The sequence below is a fragment of the Bombina bombina genome, chromosome 3 (assembly GCF_027579735.1).
Source record: "Bombina bombina isolate aBomBom1 chromosome 3, aBomBom1.pri, whole genome shotgun sequence".
Taxonomy (NCBI): domain Eukaryota; kingdom Metazoa; phylum Chordata; class Amphibia; order Anura; family Bombinatoridae; genus Bombina; species Bombina bombina.
The window spans coordinates 1,089,737,896-1,089,760,530 of record NC_069501.1 but is presented as its reverse complement, the minus strand read 5'-3'; the positions used below and the strand labels follow the sequence as shown (position 1 = coordinate 1,089,760,530).

General features: G+C 38.9%; 1 protein-coding gene across 1 annotated transcript in view; it reads left to right on the top strand.

The window, feature by feature from the left end:
• The window catches only part of COG6 (component of oligomeric golgi complex 6), a 650,023-nt gene that overhangs the window by 542,096 nt on the left and 85,292 nt on the right, over window positions 1–22,635 (top strand). The window contains exon 17 of the mRNA XM_053708403.1: window positions 14,909–14,962. Coding sequence (XP_053564378.1) covers window positions 14,909–14,962 — 54 coding nt within the window. The remainder of the gene's footprint in view (window positions 1–14,908; window positions 14,963–22,635) is intronic.

Genomic DNA, 22,635 nt, shown 5'->3' with positions numbered 1-22,635 from the left:
GATTAATACTATGTTACAGGCTCGTAAATCTGTATCCAGAGAGATATATTATAGAGTCTGGAAGACTTATATTTCTTGGTGTCTTTCTCATCATTTTTCTTGGCATTCTTTTAGAATTCCGAGAATTTTACAGTTTCTTCAGGATGGTTTAGATAAAGGTTTATCCGCAAGTTCTTTGAAAGGACAAATCTCTGCTCTTTCTGTTCTTTTTCACAGAAAGATTGCTAATCTTCCTGATATTCATTGTTTTGTACAAGCTTTGGTTCGTATAAAACCTGTCATTAAGTCAATTTCTCCTCCTTGGAGTTTGAATTTGGTTCTGGGGGCTCTTAAAGCTCCTCCGTTTGAACCTATGCATTCATTGGACATTAAATTACTTCCTTGGAAAGTTTTGTTCCTTTTGGCAATCTCTTCTGCCAGAAGAGTTTCTGAATTATCTGCTCTTTCTTGTGAGTCTCCTTTTCTGATTTTTCATCAGGATAAGGCAGTGTTGCGAACTTCTTTTGAATTTTTACCTAAAGTTGTGAATTCTAACAACATTAGTAGAGAAATTGTGGTTCCTTCATTATGTCCTAATCCTAAGAATTCTAAGGAGAAATCATTGCATTCTTTGGATGTTGTTAGAGCTTTGAAATATTATGTTGAAGCTACTAAGTCTTTCCGAAAGACTTCTAGTTTATTTGTTATCTTTTCCGGTTCTAGAAAAGGCCAGAAAGCTTCTGCCATTTCTTTGGCATCTTGGTTGAAATCTTTAATTCATCTTGCCTATGTTGAGTCGGGTAAAACTCTGCCTCAAAGGATTACAGCTCATTCTACTAGGTCAGTTTCTACTTCCTGGGCGTTTAGGAATGAAGCTTCGATTGATCAGATTTGCAAAGCAGCAACTTGGTCCTCTTTGCATACTTTTACTAAATTCTACCATTTTGATGTATTTTCTTCTTCTGAAGCAGTTTTTGGTAGAAAAGTACTTCAGGCAGCGGTTTCAGTTTGAATCTTCTGCTTATGTTTTTCATTAAACTTTATTTTGGGTGTGGATTATTTTCAGGAGGAATTGGCTGTCTTTATTTTATCCCTCCCTCTCTAGTGACTCTTGCGTGGAAAGATCCACATCTTGGGTAATCATTATCCCATACGTCACTAGCTCATGGACTCTTGCTAATTACATGAAAGAAAACATAATTTATGTAAGAACTTACCTCATAAATTCATTTCTTTCATATTAGCAAGAGTCCATGAGGCCCGCCCTTTTTTTTGGGGTGGTTATGTTTTTTGTATAAAGCACAATTATTCCAATTCCTTATTTTATATGCTTTCGCACTTTTTTATCACCCCACTTCTTGGCTATTCGTTAAACTGAATTGTGGGTGTGGTGAGGGGTGTATTTATAGGCATTTTGAGGTTTGGGAAACTTTGCCCCTCCTGGTAGGAATGTATATCCCATACGTCACTAGCTCATGGACTCTTGCTAATATGAAAGAAATGAATTTATCAGGTAAGTTCTTACATAAATTATGTTTTTCATCAGGTTAAAGCAGTCCTTCGGACTTAATATGATTTTCTTCCAAAGGGGGTGTCTTCAGAAAACATTAATCAGGAAATTGTTGTTTCTTTGCTGTGTTCAAATCCTTCTTACTCTAAGGAATGCCTACTATACAATTTGGATGTGGTCAGAGCTGTACATTTTTATCTTCAGGCTACTATAGATTTTAGACAGTCTTCTAGATTATTTGTCCACTTTACAAGTCCCAGAAAGGGTCAAAAGGCTATGGCGGTGGCCTTGGCATCATGTCTCAAACACACTATTTGTAAGGCTTACTTGGTTGTGGGAAAACCTCCTCCAATAAGAGTAACTGCTCATTCGACTAGATCTGTATCTACTTCCTCAGTCTTTAAGAATTATTAATTGGAACAGAATTATCCTCCAAAGCTGTTTTTGACAGGAAAGTCTTTCAGGCCGCAGTGTCTGGCAAATAGGAACTGCCATCTTTTTGTCCGACCCATCCTTAACATGGACTCTCTCTGGTATTGTATCCCACATGTTGTGGACACCTATGGACTTTCATCATCTTACAAAAGAAAATAGAATTTATACTTACCGATAATTTTCTTTCTTTCAGGATGATGAGATTCCATAAGACCATGGGTGACAGTTCTTATTTGCACCTCTTAACCCTGCTTTCTGTTTTTTCTACCTTTTCTGTCTATCCCCTCTGCTTTGCTATACATAGACTGAGTGGTAGAGGAGGTGGGAGGGATTGAAAGCTCTTATGAGGGTTCTTGACCTCCTCCTAGTGGCAGAAAATATATCCCACAGGTTATGGACTCTCATCATTCCGAAAGAAATTTATCAGTAAGTATAAGTTCTGGGGGGCGGGAGGGGGGTTTCAGGTATTTTACAGTCTGAATTTCTAATTATTCCAGCTTTAGTGTAGAAATAATCTTGATTTTCTTCTTAAACGGGGAGAGTCCACAGCTGCATTCATACTTTTGGGAAATACAGAACCTGGCCACCAGGAGGAGGCAAAGACACCCCAACCAAAGGCTTAAATACCTCCCCCACGTCCCTCATCCCTTAGTCATTCTTTGCCTTTCATCACAGGAGGTTGGCAGAGAAGTGTCGGAAGATTTGGTTTAGTCTCTTATGGGGAGTAGTACTCTTTGGAATGGGATAGGAGTTTTAAGTAGTCCTGTCAGCCTCTCAATGAGAGCATGGATGAAAGTTAGAGTCCGGAGATGCAGGTAGAGTCTTTCTGCGAAACCATCCTGACTTATATTAACAGCTCCATAGGCAATCATCATTGACGAGTTTCGCTGCCTGCTTTCTTCACTCAAGTACATTTTAGAAGCGATGCTACTATCTGTCACAATTGAAGGGCCGTGTTCCTGTTCCAGGGCGTAGATTCTGGTAAGATCGTTTCATTTTACTTTCAACATGAGAATGTAATGTAAATGTAGAAGTCAGGGTCTCAGTGGGACTCCTTTTATCTTTATGGAATCAAGGGTTAATATCTCCTGTAGGAGGTCATTGAACAGGGGGGACTTTAATCATGTTTGTTATGTAATGAACATGAAATGGACCAGGTAATCCATACCCATCAGTTATTTTCCTAATGCTGCTTTAGAGTGCTCTCTTCTCCCGAATCGGGGAACTTAAAGTCCACCAAGCCATCCGCCCCTGAGGATCTCATATCCCGCAAGGCGCGCGCCCTAGAACCTTCTTTTGCTACGCAAGCAGGTGTCCCAAATGCCGTTACTCCTTCTCTGGTTCCGCGTGGCCATATCTCTGGGGTTGGCGCATTTACATCTTCCAGGAAAATGCTGTCCGTGTTCTGTTAACCAGAGTTCGTCAGGCGTGGGATCGTCTGGATCAGATCAGCCCTCTGGGGAATCGGTTTCCTCTGAGGCTTCAGGGGTCCAACCCTCGGGCCGGGGTCATCAGTTGCCCCGGGGGAGCTAAGTCTTGCCTTTCGTTATAGACTGGCGCGCCTTCGTGTCCTGCTGAGGCATGTTTTGGCGGTGCTGGAGGATCCCTGTCCTAATGGGTCGATGGATCCTCGGTCTTCCGGTCCAGACGGCAAGCTGGGTTAGACGAATGGGGATGAAGTCAATCTCCTTGTCTCCATTTTTTTTTTTTTTTTGGTATCTTATTCCAGTTCTGAGCTGGTCCTGTTGGTGTGTCCATTCTTCTTGGGCCTTCAGTTGCGGGTGCTGCCCTTATTTACTTTGATCCGGTTAGGATATATTTTATTTCATTTTGAGAAGCTCATATCTGTTATAGTTTTTCCCTTTGGAAAACATTTCTTCTCTGGAATTTGATACTAGCGATTTTGTGGTCGCTTTAACACTTCCGCAGAAGTTAAATAATTAGTAGTAGGACATTGTTATGTCTATCGTTTAATTTGTCTATCCCTACTAGGGATTCAACTTTTCTGGGGCCTTGGACAGTTCTGGGGTGTCCTGTGTATTAGGCTGGTCCTGGTCAGGCACTAGTTTTTCTGTTCCTTGAGGTCTGTATCAACCATGTGGTGCCCGTTATAACTGGCTGTTGGGTTGCTCACTCTGGTGAGGAGTTTGTTTACTTGTTTTTCTTGATTTTACATGTTATTGAGGCCTTTCGTTCCTAAATGTCAGGCTGGTCCTTGTTTATGTAGTAAAAAAAAAAAAACAACATCATCCCTTCGGGTGAAGACAGAGAGCTGCCTATGGACATTTTGAGAATTTTGTTGGACTTTCTACTATTATCTTGGCCTGTTTTATGAGTATACTCTATACATCATTCTGTATATTTCACACATATACATTGTTTTTGTTTGTCCTATACCAATTGCATCTTTTTTCATAGTGTTACTATTATATTATATTCAGTTTTAGTGCCTCCTATAGGATTTCTGTGATATCCTATTCACAGACTTTCCTTTTTTTCTGGTCCTTGTTTATTCCTTTGGGTGGGGCATCAGAGGGGATTGTGCTCAGTCCTCAATATCCTGTTCATGATTGTTGGCGGGGTTCCAAGATCGGATCCTGCTAAGGCTTACTCTGGGGGTTCCTGAGGTCCTTTGGCTTCGGAGCTAGAGTTTCGCCTTCCCAATAGGGTTGGAGGTTCAGATGACTCCTTGGAAATCAGTGGTACCAGGTTTAAGTGGCAATTACCCATCTCCTCCTTTGGTATTCTTTTTCTTGGATTGTCCTTTTTTAATCTTTGGTGATGGTACCTCTTCCTTAAATGGTCGAGGTTACTGTGCCACTTTTTTCCCCTTCTTGGGGCTGGTTTTCTGGTCATCTGTTTCTGGAAGTTCCCCCTATGGTATCTTATCTGCTCCCATAGTTTTGGAGATTGTGTTGTCTCTTTTTCCTATGGTTGCCCCTGCTTAGGGGTTTCGGTTTGATCTGTCGCTTTTCAGGAGTTTGGGATGCTCGTTCATTTGTAAATTCCTCAAGCTTTAGGGGTTTCCGGGAGGTTGATTCCGAGAGTATCTTTCAAGACTATTTATCTTTTCCATCTAGATTTTCTAGGTTTTGAGCTCTGTTCTCTTGTAAGTTTACCTTTGTCTTTAGACTTAGGAGTGTTGTCCCTCAAGTCTTTGGGGATTAAGCTCTCTGTCTCTGAGATACTTACGTGAACGTTCAGTATGCAAGGACCCTTGGATGTGGCTGTGATTGCATCACCTATGGTGCAAGGTCTTGTCCTAGTTTTGAAGCCAGCTCCGGGTGTCCGGTGTTAGGGACCTAATCCTTGTCTTTGACTGGATGTTTTGGGTTTTCTGTGTCCAGATCGCTTAGATGGATTTGGGCGGCACAGTTTTCCATTCTGGAACGTCCTCTTGTCCCTTCTGGCGGGTTTTTCTTTCTCTTCAGAGAATTGAAATTTCTTCTGGGCTGTCTGTAGTAGTGAATGGTTCCTATCAATTGGTATTGTCCTTTTGACGTCCGTCTACAGCTTGACGCTCCTTGACGCTCCATGTCTGTGGGAGGGTGAGCTGTTTTTGTTTGCGTTTCCCCTCCCTTTGGGGAGGATTGAGCATGCCACAGTATCCGCCTGGTGCCCCGGAGGTCTTTTTCTTCCTCTGTTCAGTGGGTCCTCCCTGCCTTGTGTGCAGGTTGTCATGTGAAGGGTTGTTTTTCTGGTGTCATACCGTTACTGTAGTTTCAGTATAGGGTCTCCTTTTTGGGAGTGTCCTTTCTCTCGGGAAGGGAGCTGTGTATGGGTTCTGGAACCCAAGCTCGTCCTTGAGAGGTCTGACTCCCCTCCTTTTTTCCTTCCTGAGGGTTCTGGTGGTTCAGGGAACTTTTAATTCCCTTGTCCTTTCGGACATTGCCAGTCGCTTTGGTGCTGGGTCCGTTGCCTCTGAGTGGAGGTCATGGATCTGACTGCTCTGTTGAGCCTTGACCGCAAATCATCAAGATCTTGTGGACCTTCCTTAGGTGGGATGCTTTGCAGTGTTCCTTCTCTCAACAAGTAGCCTTTGCTCTGCTTTTTGTGGGTGCTATCTTTTCTTCCCTGTTTTTCTTGGGAGGGAGTTGCTCTACACTTCTGAGTTTTTCCTCTTTGAGAGTCCTGGTGCAATTCCTGTCTTTTGATTAGCTAGTATTGGCGGCTTGCGTTCGCTTAGACCTCTTTTGCAGAGGGAAGCCTGTGGCTTCATCTGGAGCATAATAAGTTATTATGGTGCTGTTTTTTAGCGTCTTCCGGGGGTGGCTTTTATCCCTCGGTTGCTCTATCCTGAGTACGGGTTTGCACTCCATGTAAGGGAGGGGGTCTACCTTGTCCCTCTAGGTTTCCAGGATTGGGGCGTTACATTGGTTCCTTGTACTCCTTGCAGATAGGGGTCTGGGATTTTCCTCCCTTCACTCTGCTCGATCGGTAGGGTTTGTTCTCTACGCGACTTTGACCTGTTGCAACCTTGGTTGCGCACTTGGAGTTATGCTTAAGGTTCTTTATTGCCCTAGTTGTTTGTCTGGGGGTCCTTTTGGACTCTCTTATATGAGTACTACTTCTTCCCTTCTGGGAGCATGTGTAGGTCCCCCTTCCCTTGGGTCGGGGGTAAATTTAGTGTGGGCTCGGAGCCTGCGGGACTTTGTATCCTCGGAGGCCTTTGTGCTCGGTTGAGTCTAGTGATTCTGGGCGGTCTCTAGCAAGGGCCTTGCTGGTTTTAACTGATGGGAAGTTACTTGGTCTTTTCCATTTTTTTGTTAATTCTGCTTCAGGTAAAGCAGTTTTTGTGTCGGAATTTGGGTGATTTCAGGCTATGGTGCCCTCAGAAGGGGTTGTCTCTTGTAGCCGCCCGTTTTGCATTCAGTGTCCTTTATAGCTTGGGTATTGTTTTTCCAAAAGTAATGAATGCAGCTGTGGACTCTCTCCGTTTAAGTAGAAAAACTTAAATTATGCTTACCTGATGATTTTCTTTTTTTCTGATGGGAAGAGTCCACAGCTCCCCGCCTGCGTTTTTTCTATGGGACGGCAGTAAATGTTGTTTTTTATTCTTCTGGCACCTTTTTCACCCTGATATTTCTCCTACTGTTCCTTGTTCCCTCAGCAGAATGACTGGGGGATGATGGAATTGGGGGAGGTATTTAAGCCTTTTGCTGGGGTGTCTTTGCCTCCTCCTGGTGGCCAGGTTATGTATTTCCCAAAAGTAATGAATGCAGCTGTGGACTCTCCCCATCAAAAGAAAAGAAAATGATCAAGTAAGCATAATTTAAGTTTTTATAAAAAACAAAGATTAATAATTTGCATTTACTTTCTGTACTGCCCCAAGACATGTCAATTAAAGCAACAGTAAGTTAACAGTAAATAACATCAGAAATGAAAAACAAAGTAGAGAAACAAATACACACCTCCAGGGTGTGTAAATGAATGTCACCAGTTGTAAGTGACCAATCTAGGTAATCTAAGTGTCCATAAACTGATAACAGAATCCTATACTCCCTCTTTTTTGTTTGCTATAGAGACCAAATAGTCCATCAAGAAACAGGGACAAATGAAACTATAGTTCAATAAGAATGTGTTCAAATTTAGCAAATTGCTTGAAGAGAAGGGTTGCAACATTTCTTAACTTAAATGGACAGTCAACACCAGAATTATTTTTGTTTAAAAATACGTGCATGAGCTTAATGTTATCTATATGAAACACATGAACTAATGACCTCTAGTGGTCAAAATGCATTCAGATTAGAGGCAGTCTTCAAGGTCTAAGATATTAGCATATGAACCTCCTAGGTTTAGCTTTCAACTAAGAATACCAAGGGAACAAAGCAAAATAGGTGATAAAATTAAATTGGAAAAATGTTTAAAATTGCATTCCCTATTTAAATCATGAAAGTATTTTTTTGGACTTGACTGTCCCTTTAAAGCAGAGAATAATAGCTGAAAACTAAAATCTATAACCATATGATCTGGAAGACCACTAAAATATTATTTGGTCTATGAAACTTAAAAATTGAGTGGAGGTTATAAATTGGAAGCTATAAAAGGTAACGACATATGCTAATATAATAATATCATTCTATCATGCAGCAATACTTTAAAAAATATGGTACATAGAATGCTGTTGTAAAATATGAAATCAATAAATTAGATATATTGAGAATACTTCACAAGCGTTGCTGAAAAGAAAATGTAAAAATAAAACAGGAACACAGCCTTAAATGTAGTATAAAACACATTGGAGCTTTTTTATAATTTTTGTTCCCCTTTATTAAGATAAATATATTACATTCTTATTAAAAGGATATAAAAAGCCAGAAATATACATGAAGAAGAAAATTTAGATATACATTGAATCTTATGAGCTTACATTACTCCAGAGCTTTTAGTCATCAGTATTGGAAGATCAGCTGAAACGCAATAGATAATTTTTTTGTATCCTGTTGCTTTATGCTGTTCCTTGTTTTTTAATGAGCATTTGAATAAAGTGGATACATATTTAATTTGTTAAATGGTGTATGGACTTTTTTGTTGCAAGCTGCCAAAGGCTTGTTAGCAGTGTAAATGTCTCATACAAAGTCTATTCCTCTTATATATCAATTTCTATGCTAGCCTCAAATATATACAGTATAATAGTTAAATGAGTTGTCTGAGCACAACCACCCCATAACAGGCCTAAACTTTAACATTACAAACTTTACTGAATAATTCTCATTCAGCTGAAATAAGGACTTCTAAGTGTACAAGTTTATGTATTAGATTTGCTCCATAAAACTTAATGAACATAAATATATAGAACAGACAGTCATAATGACTTGCATCAATATTTTTTGTGCCATTTCCCACTCTGTATGCAGGGTTTCAGAAGTAAAAAGATTATATATATATATATATATGAGATAAATACATGTAGAGCAAAACTATCTATTCTTTTTTTCCTCTCACCCCTCATCTATCATTTGCCAACCTTTCCTCTTTTAACATAGGGGATGAGAACACCTATCTCAACAAGTTAAGAGTACAGGATACTTCCCCTAAGTTTCTTTTCCATTGTCTCCTCCTTTGTCTAAAGTCTCTTTTCCGTTTTTGATTCTAAGTAAGGTACAACTCTTGCCGGCTCTACTCACACTACTTAAGACTACAGTAATCTCCATCCATTGAAATCTGCCCGCTTAACCTGATCTTTTCCCCCAACTGTCCCAAATTAACCAATACTTATCTAATTTGTCATGAGCCCTATATGCATTCCTCTATATGCGATACATATCCTGTTTTCACTTTCATAGAGGCAATCGTGGGAGGATCTAGCTTCTTCCAATCTCTGGCTATACACAATTTAGTAGCCCCAAAAATATATATTGCCAGTATGATGTTATTTCTTGTAATCCCAGCACCATAACGTTAAAGAGCGCACTGATCAGCGATTTATCTATTTGGATATTTATGAAGGTACATAGTGAGAAGATCTCATCCCAAAGAGGTGTAAGTTTTGGGCAAGACCATCAAATATGATGATCAGAGTCCACCTCACCAAAGGCCATTTCAATAAAACCTTGAAGTGTAGGAGTCCTTGTTTTCAAATACGTTCTTTTGGTAGAGCAGAACTGAAAAGATTGCTTACTTAAGTCTTGATTCTAAAGACTGAGAGTTTCACTAAAGAGAGTTGGTTTTCATTTTGTAGCTGGACTACAAAATGGTTGTTTCTGAAATGTTGGCTTACTATGCATGTTATGGCTTTTTTCCCTAAAAAGTACAAAGAAACAAATGTTCACCAAGTTTCTTCCTATTTATCCTTTAGATTATGAATTTTTTTCTAGTATATTGTACATAGGATTTACAGTCCTTTATCTCTGTTAAAAGATTCAGAGAGGTAGAGTTCCGAGATTGGGACTGTATTATATATTCATCCTTTTTTGTTTTTCCCATCATTTTAAAGGACCATTAAATACAGTAGAATAGCATAATCAACAAATGCAAAGACAACGCTAAAGCACTTAGACTGAATTTCAAATGAGTACTAGATTTTATTTCTAAAAAATCCCCCCAGGGATCAGTACTGGGCCCTGTTCTTTTTAATGTTTTTATTAATGACTTGAAGCAAGGATTAAATAGCAACATCTCTATTTTTTTAAATGTACTAAGTTGTAAAAGGTAATTAGTTAGTGCAGGATGAAATTTCTTTGCAAGGGGATTTACAAAAAATGGAAGAATGGGCTGGTTGGTAAATGTAAAATTAGATTTAATACTGGAAAGTGTAAGGTTCTACATTTTGGAAGTAAAAATAAGCAAGCACCATATTATTTAAATGGAACTAGACTTGGCAAAACAGCAGGAAAGGGTTTTTTGGGTCTCTTTATAAATTAGCTAAAAATGGGTACACAATGCTTCTAAGGCTAATAAAATACTATCATGTAATACGAGGCATTGATGCAAGGGAGGAAAGCCTAATTCTGTCACTATATAAATCCCTGGTAAGACATCAGCTTGAGAATGGAGTGCAGTTCTGAGGACCAATCACAAAAAAGACATTGCAGAGTTAGAAAACTTGCAGAGAAGGGCCACAAAACTAATAAGGGGAATGGAAAAAATAAATAAGGAGAGTTAGCCAAACTGGGTCTGTTTTCTCTAGCAAAAGGTGACAGAATTACTTTATATAAATATATTCTAGGTCTGAATACAGAGTTGGTGGAAGCTTTGTTTATTTTAAGGAAACTGTTCGTGACAAGATGTCACAATTTAATGCTGTAGTAAAGGGGATTTAATCTCCATCAATGTAAACATTTTTTCACTGTAAAATCAATCAAATTGTGGAACTCATTACCAAAGGAGGTAGTGAATGCCAATACCTTAGATACATTTAAAAATGGATTAGATACATTTTTGGCTAGAAACAGAATTCATGGATAGGATTTCTTGTGTTAAATACGTCACCTTTTTAATGCGATTAAAGGGACTGTCAAGTCCAAAAAAACTTTCATGATTTAAATAGGGCATGCAATTTTAAACAACTTTCCAATTTACTTTTATCACCAATTTTGCTTTGTTCTCTTGGCATTCTTAGTTGAAAGCTAAACCTAGGAGGTTTATATGCTAATTTTTTAGACCTTGAAGGCCGCCTCTAATCTCAATGCATTTTGACCACTAGAGGGCGTGTGTGTTTCATATACTGTAGATAATATTGAGCTCACGCACGTGAATTTACCATGGAGTGAGCTCTGATAGGCTAAAATGCAAGTCTGTTAAAAGAACTGAAATAAGGGAGCAGTCTGCAGAGGCTTAGATAGAAGGTAATTACAGAGGTAAAACGTGTATTATTATAACTGTGTTAGTTATGCAAAACTTGGGAATAGGTAATAAAGGGAGTATCTATCTTTTTAAACAACAACATTTCTGGTGTTGACTGTCCCTTTAAGTTAAGCTCAATTGGAGCTTTTATTGTAAATTAGCTAGGATATGTATAGGTTGAATTCAATGGACTTCTGTTTTCTTTCAACCTCATCTACTATATAACTATGTATATTTTAGTTTGCAAAGTTAGTTCCATTTTCCTTCCTGCTGTATTATGTGACAACTATCAGTCAAAAAATAACAAAATGGATATACGTATATACTATGAAATATTGCACATGCTTATTAGCAGCTGGTTCACATAAAATTTCACACATTTTGATAATAGAAGCGATTTAAAAAGTTGTTTAAAATTGTGTGCTCTATCTGAATTATGAAAGTTTAATTTTGACTTTAGTGTCCCTTCTTAAAGGGACATTAAACACTTTGAGATGGTAATATAAAATGATAAATTGCATATATAAAAAGAAATCTGCAGGGGGGCGTGTCCGAGCAGCGTACCGGACAGGACACATCTACTATAAGCTCTGAAGGAATTTTCCATAAATCCGCCGATTTAAGACCACTCAACAACAAAACCTTCTATATATCTATATAGTTCTTTGAATATACTACCTTTTGGACTTATATACACGCATCTCTAGAATTTGAAGCGGAACATATGGGATTAAGTACTGCGTAGTTAAGATGGCTACAGTAGGAGAACTAGATACGCATGACAACTTTCAAGCAAGATGGTGGAACTTGAATTAATGTTCCAGCAACTAATTGATAAAGCTCCATTTGAAATCCTAACGAAGCGCTTTTCATCTGTAACTGCCGCTAGCACCGAGGTGTTAACCCTGGATAAACCAAGCACACAAAAGGAGCCCTTAGAATGTACCTTATTCTTTGAACCGCGACGGGTCATGCCGACATTGGAGAAAGCAAATAGCCCACACGCAATAAGAATGGAATAGAAGAGCTCAATGAGGTATAAGACTTTGTGCTCACCCGGCAGGTTAAATAGGCTCCAGTGGATGAAGGGACATAACCTACCGGTCAGGGCTGAACTGCAATCGCTTTCTGTGTTGGCGGCCATGCTTGACATTTCTGATCAACTTCATCTCTCCTCGGAAACAATCCAAATAATGCAGAATGATCTCCACAAAATATGTGAACCTGGGACTACACATAAAAATCTTTCTTTTCCTCGGAGCCACTCTTCTCACGCTTTGTTTGGGGACTCATGCAACCCTGCTGGGAAACTCTCAAATGGATAATCTAAGTCTTGGGGCTAAAACTTAACTCAAAATCCCAGTTCGTAAAGTATCAATGTTTAACCCAGTTGTTCTGCTTTTTATGTTTCAGCTATTTACTTATTTATAGGTATGTGCTTTATCTAAAATATACTAGGCAACTCTAGCACACTGCAAGACTCCACAGGACTGCATCAAATAATTACTACGTTAAGCTTGCTATGTATGACACCATGTTATTGACACTAGTCCTGCAAACAATGTTAATGTCCTAATAATATCTTATTTGTTTGTCTGTTTATACTGGGGGTAAGTGGGGGGCCCTGGAGGAACATTTTAGACAATAAAAACATATATCAGGACAACATTGCATATAACCACAATATGTCAAAATATATACTCGCTTGGTGGCCTGCGGCCGAGGCTATGGGCGAAGTAAAACAAACATCAATTCCGATAAAGTGAAATGGGTTCTAATGTTAATTATATTGGACTATATGTATCACCACGTAGACAGCAATCCTTAATCACAAGTTCTTCCTGTGGAATATATGTTACTCACGTATAATGCATACTAGGTTGTCATAATTAAGTTATGAGATATTATTAATGATTTCAATGGTCAGAGTTGGAATACATGGAGCAATAGTTTATCTGTCATGTTCAGTGCTATGTTACCCCTCTGTAATATACAAGACTTGGAGTATGCACTTCATATCCTTTTTCAGAAAGATATCAGAAGGTTTAGCCTATGCATTTTTACCTTAAGGTTTAACTCTTTGTGTACTTGTTATACCTGTTTGTTTTTCCTTTTTATTGTTTTCTTTATCCCGTTACATAATGGTCCCCAACATTACTTTAATTTAAAAGGTAAGGTCCAAGAGCGGCCTGAATCGTATTATCAGGGGCAGAAATCGTAAGCAAAAATACAGGACTCTTTAAATATTTGATGAATATCAGTTCACTATATAATATTTGAATTATCGCTAATGTACAATTTTATGTATGTTTATTATTTGTACTATGCAGTTCCTCAATAAAAATTATTAAATAAAAGAAATCTGCAATATACTTTCATTATTTATTTTGCCCCTTTTTCCTGTAAATTCATTCCTAAATTGTGAGCTTTTCAGTTCCTGTTAGAAATGGAAGTGCAGAAAACTGTTATATTCCACACAGCCATTGGCTGCACACTCTAGTGACATATTTATAACTGTTCCTAATTGGCCACAGCAGAGAAGGTAACACAAGTTACAATATGGCAGCTCCCAGTGTTTTATAGACACTAAAACTTTACACTTATTTTGTCAACATTTAAATAGCTAATGAAACTTTAAAAAATACATCTACATGTTATTCTCAGACTAATCTTTTCTTTGAATGCATCATTCTATCTTGCATTTATTAAGTGTTTAATGTCCCTTTAAGGAAGTGTGCAGGAATTTTTATATATTAATTAGAAACACTAAGAAATTATTAAAGGGACAGTATACACCAATTTCCATATAACTGCATGTAATAGACACTACTATAAAGAATACTATGCACAGATACTGATATAAAAATCCAGTATAAAGCCGTTAAAAAATTATTTAGAAGCTTCCAGTTTAGCTCTGTTTAAAAAGTTACTGGAACACCCACCGCAAGTGGGAAATAGTAGACACTCCCCCCTCCCCCTTCCTTTGCATAAGAAAAGATGCTTTACACAAATAGGAGCAAGCTGGAGTAGATATACATCAGTATTCTCCTAAAACATTGGGGCTTGGTTAGTAGTCTGAAAATCAGCGCAATGTTATTTAAAAATAAGCAAAACTATCCATTTTTAAAAAAAAACCTGTATGAGCTATATAAATGGATCATCTACATAAGATAGTGTATATATTATACATAGTGTATAATGTCCCTTTAAGTCTGATCCCTTTTAGTTCTCTCTTCACAATTCTGATCAGACGTTTGGAAGAAGCCCTCGCATTAAAAAGTAAGACCTCATTTTACAGAGCTTTGGTTTCATCATGAACCCAATAGTATGAAATATTATTTGAGCTGATTTTGGTTGTGTTTGGTTGTGCATTCACAGGACTGGACTTAGGGAAAACATCTTATAAAATAAGTACTGATCTATTACCTAGTATTTGTAGATTACGTTTGGTAAACACATATCTGTATTTCCATTTGTGTAACTTTGTATCATGAAATGTTTTTATAATATGCTCTGCTATTCTGTCCAGAAAACAAATAATGATGTGGTCTAAATAAGCCATCAGCTATTTGAGCATGACTTTTATGAACACAATCACTAGGGTAGAACAGTCAATACTATAAATCAAGAAATGTAATATAAATGCAATGAATTCATAAATCTAATACTGTTCTACTCTTTATATCCTTTTTGTTTCAGGGGCCATTGGCAAATTTACCCAACATGGATTCAGTATCACTGAAGGCTGCAATGGTAACTTTATTATTTAGCCTTCCAATCTGGCCTGCCTGGATATTACTAGGCATTTGTACTTACCATCAGATTTTTTAAAACATGTTTGTCACACTTCTGTTGTGCAGTAGTAAACTGGTTGCTTTCAGAATGATAAAGGGGCATGTGAAAGCATTGTATACCTTGCTATTCATTAAAGGGACACTGAACCCAAAATTTTTCTTTTGTGATTCAGATAGAGCATGCAATTTTAAGCAACTTTCTAATTTACTCCTATTATCAATTTTGCTTAGTTTTCTTGCTATTTTTATTTGAAAAAGAATGCATCTAAGCTTTTTTTTGGTTTCAGAAATTTGGACAGCACTTTTTTATTGGTGGATCAATTTATCCACCAGTCAGCAAGAACAATCCAGGTTGTTCACCAAAAATGGACCGGCATCTAAACTTACATTCTTGCATTTCAAATAAAGATACCAAGAGAATGAAGAAAATTTGATAATAGGAGTAAATTAGAAAGTTGCTTAAAATTGCACGCTCTATCTGAATCACAAAAGTGTCCCTTTAAACTAACCACAGAAGGCTTTTCACTAATCAATAAGCCAGGAGAGATGTATTTCAACTGAAAGAAATAATAGAAAATAATGGGTTATAACATTACAAAAACTGTGTCTTTTAGGGTGTTTGACCAAAATTTAACAAAGGATACCAAGAATACAAAGCAAATTTGATCATAGAAGTAAATTGGAAAGTTGTTTAAAATTGCATACTGTATGGGAATCATGAAAGTTTTATTTGGACTTTACTTTCCCTTTAAGGGAGAAATGGACACATTACTGCACACAATCTCAGAGCCTCATTCATCAGAAAAAGGTTCTATGCATTTGTTCTGTGTAACTCAAGACTTACTGTGGTTACAGATGTAGGTTACATTAACCCCTGTAGCGTGCATACTCAATGTACTGATAACATCACCTCCACTACCCTTTATTAGTGTATATGTATACAGTATATATATATATATATATATATATATATATAGACAGTGAGAAATCTGTTGATTAATTGATGTTATAGTTAAAGGGATAGTAAACACCAAAAATGTTACTGTTTAAAAAGATAGATAATCCCTTTTTCTCTTGTTAAGTGTATCCAGTCCACGGATCATCCATTACTTATGGAATATATTCTCCTTCCCAACAGGAAGCTGCAAGAGTCCACCCACAGCAAAGCTGCTATATAGCTCCTCCCCTAACTGCCATATTCAGTCATTCTCTTGCAAGCCTCAACATGCTTTCTACTTAGTTTATTCTTCAATCAAAAGTTTGTTATTTTTAAATGGCACCGGAGTGTGCTGTTTATCTCAGGCAGTATTTGGAAGAAGAATCTGCCTGCGTTTTTCTATGATCTTAGCAGACGTAACTAAGATCCATTTGCTGTTCTCACACATTCTGAGGAGTGAGGTACTTCAGAGGGGGAATGGCGTGCAGGTTTTCCTGCAGATAAGGTATGTGCAGTAAAATATTTTTCTAGGAATGGAATTGACTAAGAAAATACTGCTGATACCGAAGTAATGTAAGTAAAGCCTTAAATGCAGCGATAGCGACTGGTATCAGGCTTATTAATAGAGATACATACTCTTGTAAAAATGTGTTTTAAAACGTTTGCTGGCATGTTTAATCGTTTTTTAACATATGTTTGGTGATAAAACTTATTGGGGCCTAAGTTTTTTCCACATGGCTGGCTTAAATTTTGCATAGAAACAGTTTCCTGAGGCTTTCCACTGTTATAGTATAAAAGTTACAGTTGGTGCAGTTAAAATTACAAACAGTGACATTCAGCTTCCCTCAGCAGTCCCCTGCATGCTATAGGACATCTCTGAAGGGCTTCAAAAGTAGGAGCTGTTATGACTGTTTAAAACATATTTTTCGTTTTGTTAATCTGTTTTTTGTATTAAGGGGTTAATCATCCATTTGCAAGTGGGTGCAATGCTCTGCTAACTTGTTACATACACTGTAAAAATTTTGTTAGTTTAACTGCCTTTTTTCACTGTTATTTCAAATTTTGGCAAAATTTGTTTCTCTTAAAGGCACAGTAACGTTTTATATATTTGCTTGTTAACTTGATTTAAAGTGTTTTCCAAGCTTACTAGTCTCATTATTAGTCTGTTCTAACATGTCTGACATAGAGGAAGCTCTGTGTTCATTATGTTTTAAAGCCATGGTGGAACCCCATCTTAGAATGTGTACCAGATGTACTGATTTCATGTTAAACAATAAAGATCATTTTTTGTCTTTAAAAACATTATCACCAGAGGATTCTGTCGTGGGGGTAGTTATGCCGACTAACTCTCCCCACGTGTCAGACCTTTTGACTCCCGCTTTAGGGACTCACGCTCAAATGGCGCCAAGTACATCAAGGGCACCCATAGCGTTTCTTTACCAGGGGATTCTGTCGAGGGGAAAGTTATGCCGACTAACTCTCCCCACGTGTCAGACCCTTCGACTCCCGCTTCAGGGACTCACGCTCAAATGGCGCCAAGTACATCAAGGGCGCCCATAGCGTTTATTTTACAAGACATGGCAAAGGTGGTGAATAATATTCTGGCAGCAGTATTAGTCAGACTACCTGAAATTAAAGGAAAGCAGTTAGCTCTGGGGGTAGATACAGAGCATACAGACGCTTTAAGAACCATGTATGATACTACCTCACAATATGCTTAGTCTGTGGGTGATTTTTTTTTTTTTATTTTTTTTTTGACTCAGGGAAGATGATTTAACCTGATTCTGATATTTCTACATTTAAAATTTATGCTTGAGAACCTCCACTTGTTGCTCAGGGAGGCTTTGGCTGCTCTGAATGAATGTGTACAATCGCAGGGCCAGAGAAATTGTGTAGACTGGATAAATAATATGCAGTGCCGGTGTGTACTGATGTTTTTCCAATACCTAAAGAGGTTTACTAAAAATTTTTTAATAAGGAATGGGATAGACCAGGTGTGCCGTTCTCTTCCCCTCCTATTTTTTAGAAGAATGTTTTCTAATAGTTACCACCACACGGGACTTCTGGCAGACAGTTCCTAAGGTGGAGAGAAGAGTTTCTACTCTAGCTAAGCGTACCTCTGACGAGGACAGTTGTGCTTTTTAGATCCAATGGATAAAAAATGTTTATTCAACAGGGTTTTATCCTGCAGCCCCTTGCATACATTGCTTCTGTCACTGCTGCTGCGGCGTTCTGGGTTGAGTCTCTTGATGAGGCTTTACAGTTAAGCGACTCCATTGGATGAATATATTTGACAAGCTTATGCTAGCCAATTCCTTTGTTTTCTGATGCCTTGTTCATTTGACTAGACTAACGGCTAAGAATTCTGTTTTTTACTATACTGGCGCGCAGAGCGCTATGGCTTATATCATGGTCAGCTGTCGTGACTTTAATAAATAAGCTACTTAACTTCCCTTCAAGGGGCAGACCCTATTCGGGCCTGGTTTAAAGGAGATTATTGCTTATATCACTGGAGGAAAAGGTCATGCCCTTCCTCAGGATAGGTCTAAATCAAGGGCAAAAAAAAAAAAAAAAAAGTCTAATTTTCGTACCTTTTAAAAACTTCAGGGCAGGTGTGGCATCCTCTTCCTCTAAGGCAAAACAAGAGGGAATTTTTGCTCAGTCCAAGGCGGTCTGGAGACAATCGGACCTGGAACAAAGATAAGCAGGCCAAGGAGCCTGCTGCTGCCTCTAAGGCAGCATGAAGGAACGGACCCCTATCCGGTAACGGATCCTATAGGGGGCAGACTTTCATTCTTTGCCCAGGCGTGGGCAAGAGATGCCCAGGATCCCTAGGCATTGGAATTTATATCCCAGAGATATCTTCTGGATTTCAAAGATTCCCCCCAAAAAAAAGGGGAGATTTCGCCTTTCACAATTATCTGCAAACCAGATAAAGAAGGAGGCATTCTTACATTGTGTACGAGATCCATCCAGTTCCAAGAGAGGAACAGGGACAGAGTTTTTACTCAAATCTGTTTGTGGTTCCCTAGGAGAGGGAACCTTCAGACCTATTTTGGATCTAAAGATCTTAAACAAATTCCTCAGAATTCCGTCATTTAAGATGGAAACTATTCGTACCATCTTAACTATGATCCAGGAGAGTCAATAGAGGACTACAATGGATTTGAAGGATGCTTATCCTCACATTGTGATGCATAAAGATCACCATCGTTTTTCAGGTTTGCCTTTCTAGACAGGCATTACCAGTTTGTAGCTCTTTCCTTTGGGATATCTACAGCCCCAAGAATCTTTATGGAGGTTCTGGGGTCGCTTTGGCGGTCCTTAGACCGCGGGGCATAGAAGTGGCCCCTTATTTAGACGACATCCTGATACAGGCGTCAAACATCCAAATTGCCCAGTCTCATACGGACGTAGTACTGGCATTTCTGAGATCACATGGGTGGAAAGTGAACAAGGAAAGAGTTCTCTATCCCCAATCTCAAGGGTTTCCCTCCTAGGGACTCTGATAGATTCTGTAGAAATGAAAATTTACCTGACAGAGTCCAGGTTGTCAAAGTTTCTAAATTTCTGCCGTGTTTTTTTTTTTTTTTTTCATCCCATCCGCGCCCTTCGGTGGCTCAGTACATGAATGAAATCGGCTTAATGGTAGCGGCAAGGGACATAGTACCGTTTGCATGTCTACATTTCAGACCGCTGCAACTATGCATGCTCAGTCAGAGGAACGGGGATTACACAGAGTTGTCCCCCTGTTAAACCTGGACCAAGAGACCAGAGATTCTCTTCTCTGGTGACTATGTCGGGTCCATCTGTCCAAGGGTATGACCTTCCGCAGGTCAGATGGGACAATTGTTACAATAGATGCCAGCCTTTTAGGTTGGGATGCAGTCTGGAACTCCCTGAAGGCTCAGGGATAGTGGACTTAGGAGGAGACCCTCCTTCTAATAAATATTCTGGAACTGGGAGTGATATTCCATGCTCTTCAGACTTGGCCTCAGTTAGCAACTCTGAGGTACATCATACTCAGTCGGACAATATACACGACTGTGGCTTACATCAGCCATCAAGGGGGAACAGAAGTTCCCTAGCGATGTTAGAAGTCTTACAATAATTCACTGGACAGAGACTCACTCTTGTCTATCAGCTATCCATATCCCAGGTGTTGAGAACTGGGAGGTGGATTTTCTAAGTCGTCAGACTTTTCTTCCGGGGGAGTGGGATTTCCTCCGGAGGTCAAGACCAAGCAGGAGAGGGCTTTGGTGTTTTTGACAGCGCCTGCGTAGCCACGCAGGACCTGGTATGCAGATCTGGTGGACATGTCATCCTTTCCATCACGGACTCTGCTTCAGAGACAGGTCCCTCTACCTCAGGGTCCTTTCAACCATCTAAATAGAATCAATCTGAGATGCACTGCCTGGAGACTGAACGCTTGATGTTATCAAAGCATGGCTTCTCCGAGTCAGTCATTGATACCTTAATACAGACATGAAAGCCTGTCTCTAGGAAAATTGAACATAGATATGGTGTAAATATCTGATTGTTATGAATCCAAGGGTTACTCATGGAGTAAAGTCTGGATTCCCAGGATATTATCTTTTCTCCAAGATGTTTTTGAGAAAAGGGTTGTCAGCTAATTCCTTAAAAGGGGACAGATTTTTACTCTGTCTATTTTTTTGCACAAGCGTCTGGCAGGTATTCTAGACGTTCAGGCATTTGGTCAGGCTTTGGTTAGATCCAAGCCTGTGTTTAAAACTGTTGCTCCGCCATGGAGCTTAAACCTGATTCTTAAGGTTCTTCAAGAAGTTCCGTTTGAACCTTTTTTGTTCCATAGATATTAATCTTTATCTTGGAAAGTTCCTTTTGGGTAGCTAATTCCTCGACTCGTAGAGTCTCCAAGTTATCTGTGTTACAATGTGATTCTCCTTATCTGGTCCTTCGTACGGATAAGGTAGTCCTGCGTACCAACCTGGGTTTTTTCCTAAGGTGGTATCTAACAAGTACATCACTCAAGAGATAGTTGTTCCATGCTTGTATCCTAATCCTTCCTCAAAGAAGGAACGTCTATTACACAATATTGGACGTGGTTTGTGCTTTAAAGTTTTACTTACAAGCTACTACAGTTTTCATCAAACGTTCACCTTGTTTGTTGTCTATTCTGGACAGAGGAGAGGTCAAAAGACTTCAGCAGCCTCTCTGTCTTTTTGGTTAAAAAGCATAATTCATTTAGCTTATGAGACTGCTGGACAGCAGCCTCCTGAAGGGATTACAGCTCATTCTACTAGAGCTGTGGTTTTCACTTGGGCCTTTTTTAAATGTGGCTTCTGTTGAACAGATTTACAAGACGGAGTCTTGGTCTGCGCTTCATACTTTTCAAATTTAACAAATTTGATACCTTGCTTCTTCGGAGGCTATTTTTGGGAGAAAGGGTTTTTTACAGGCAGTGGTAACTTCCGTTTAAGTACCTGCCTTGTCCCTCCCATCATCCGTGTACTTTAGCTTTGGTATTGGTATTCCATAAGTAATGGATGATCCGTGGACTGGATACACTTAACAAGAGAAAACATAATTTATGCTTACCTGATAAATGTATTTCTCTTGTAGTGTATCCAGTCCACGGCCCGCCCTGTCACTTTAAGGCAGGTAATTTTTTCATTTGAACTACAGTCACCACTGCACCCTATGGTTTTTCCTTTCTCTGCATGTTTTCGGTCGAATGACTGAATATGGCAGTTAGGGGAGGAGCTATATAGCAGCTTTGCTGTGGGTGGACTCTTGCAGCTTCCTGTTGGGAAGGAGAATATATTCTATAAGTAATGGATGATCCGTGGACTGGATACACTACAAGAGAAATAAATTTATCAGGTAAGCATAAATTATGTTATTTACCATTTCCCAGTTTTGCATAAACAACACTGTTATATAAATATACTTTCTTTCATGTAATTAGCAAGAGTCCATGAGCTAGTGACGTATGGGATATACATTCCTACCAGGAGGGGCAAAGTTTCCCAAACCTCAAAATGCCTATAAATACACCCCTCACCACACCCACAAATCAGTTTTACAAACTTTGCCTCCTATGGAGGTGGTGAAGTAAGTTTGTGCTAGATTCTACGTTGATATGCGCTCCGCAGCAGGTTGGAGCCCGGTTTTCCTCTCAGCGTGCAGTGAATGTCAGAGGGATGTGAGGAGGGTATTGCCTATTTGAATGCAGTGATCTCCTTCTACGGGGTCTATTTCATAGGTTCTCTGTTATCGGTCGTAGAGATTCATCTCTTACCTCCCTTTTCAGATCGACGATATACTCTTATATATACCATTACCTCTACTGATTCTCGTTTCAGTACTGGTTTGGCTTTCTACTACATGTAGATGTGTGTCCTGGGGTAAGTAAGTAAGCTTATTTTCTGTGACACTCTAAGCTATGGTTGGGCACTTTTTATATAAAGTTCTAAATATATGTATTCAAACATTTATTTGCCTTGACTCAGGATGTTCAACATTCCTTATTTCAGACAGTCAGTTTCATATTTGGGATAATGCATATGAATAATTCATTTTTTTCTTACCTTAAAAAATTGACTTTCCCTGTGGGCTGTTAGGCTCGCGGGGGCTGAAAATGCTTCATTTTATTGCATCATTCTTGGCGTGGACTTTTTTGGCGCAAAAATTATTTTCTGTTTCCAGCGTCATAC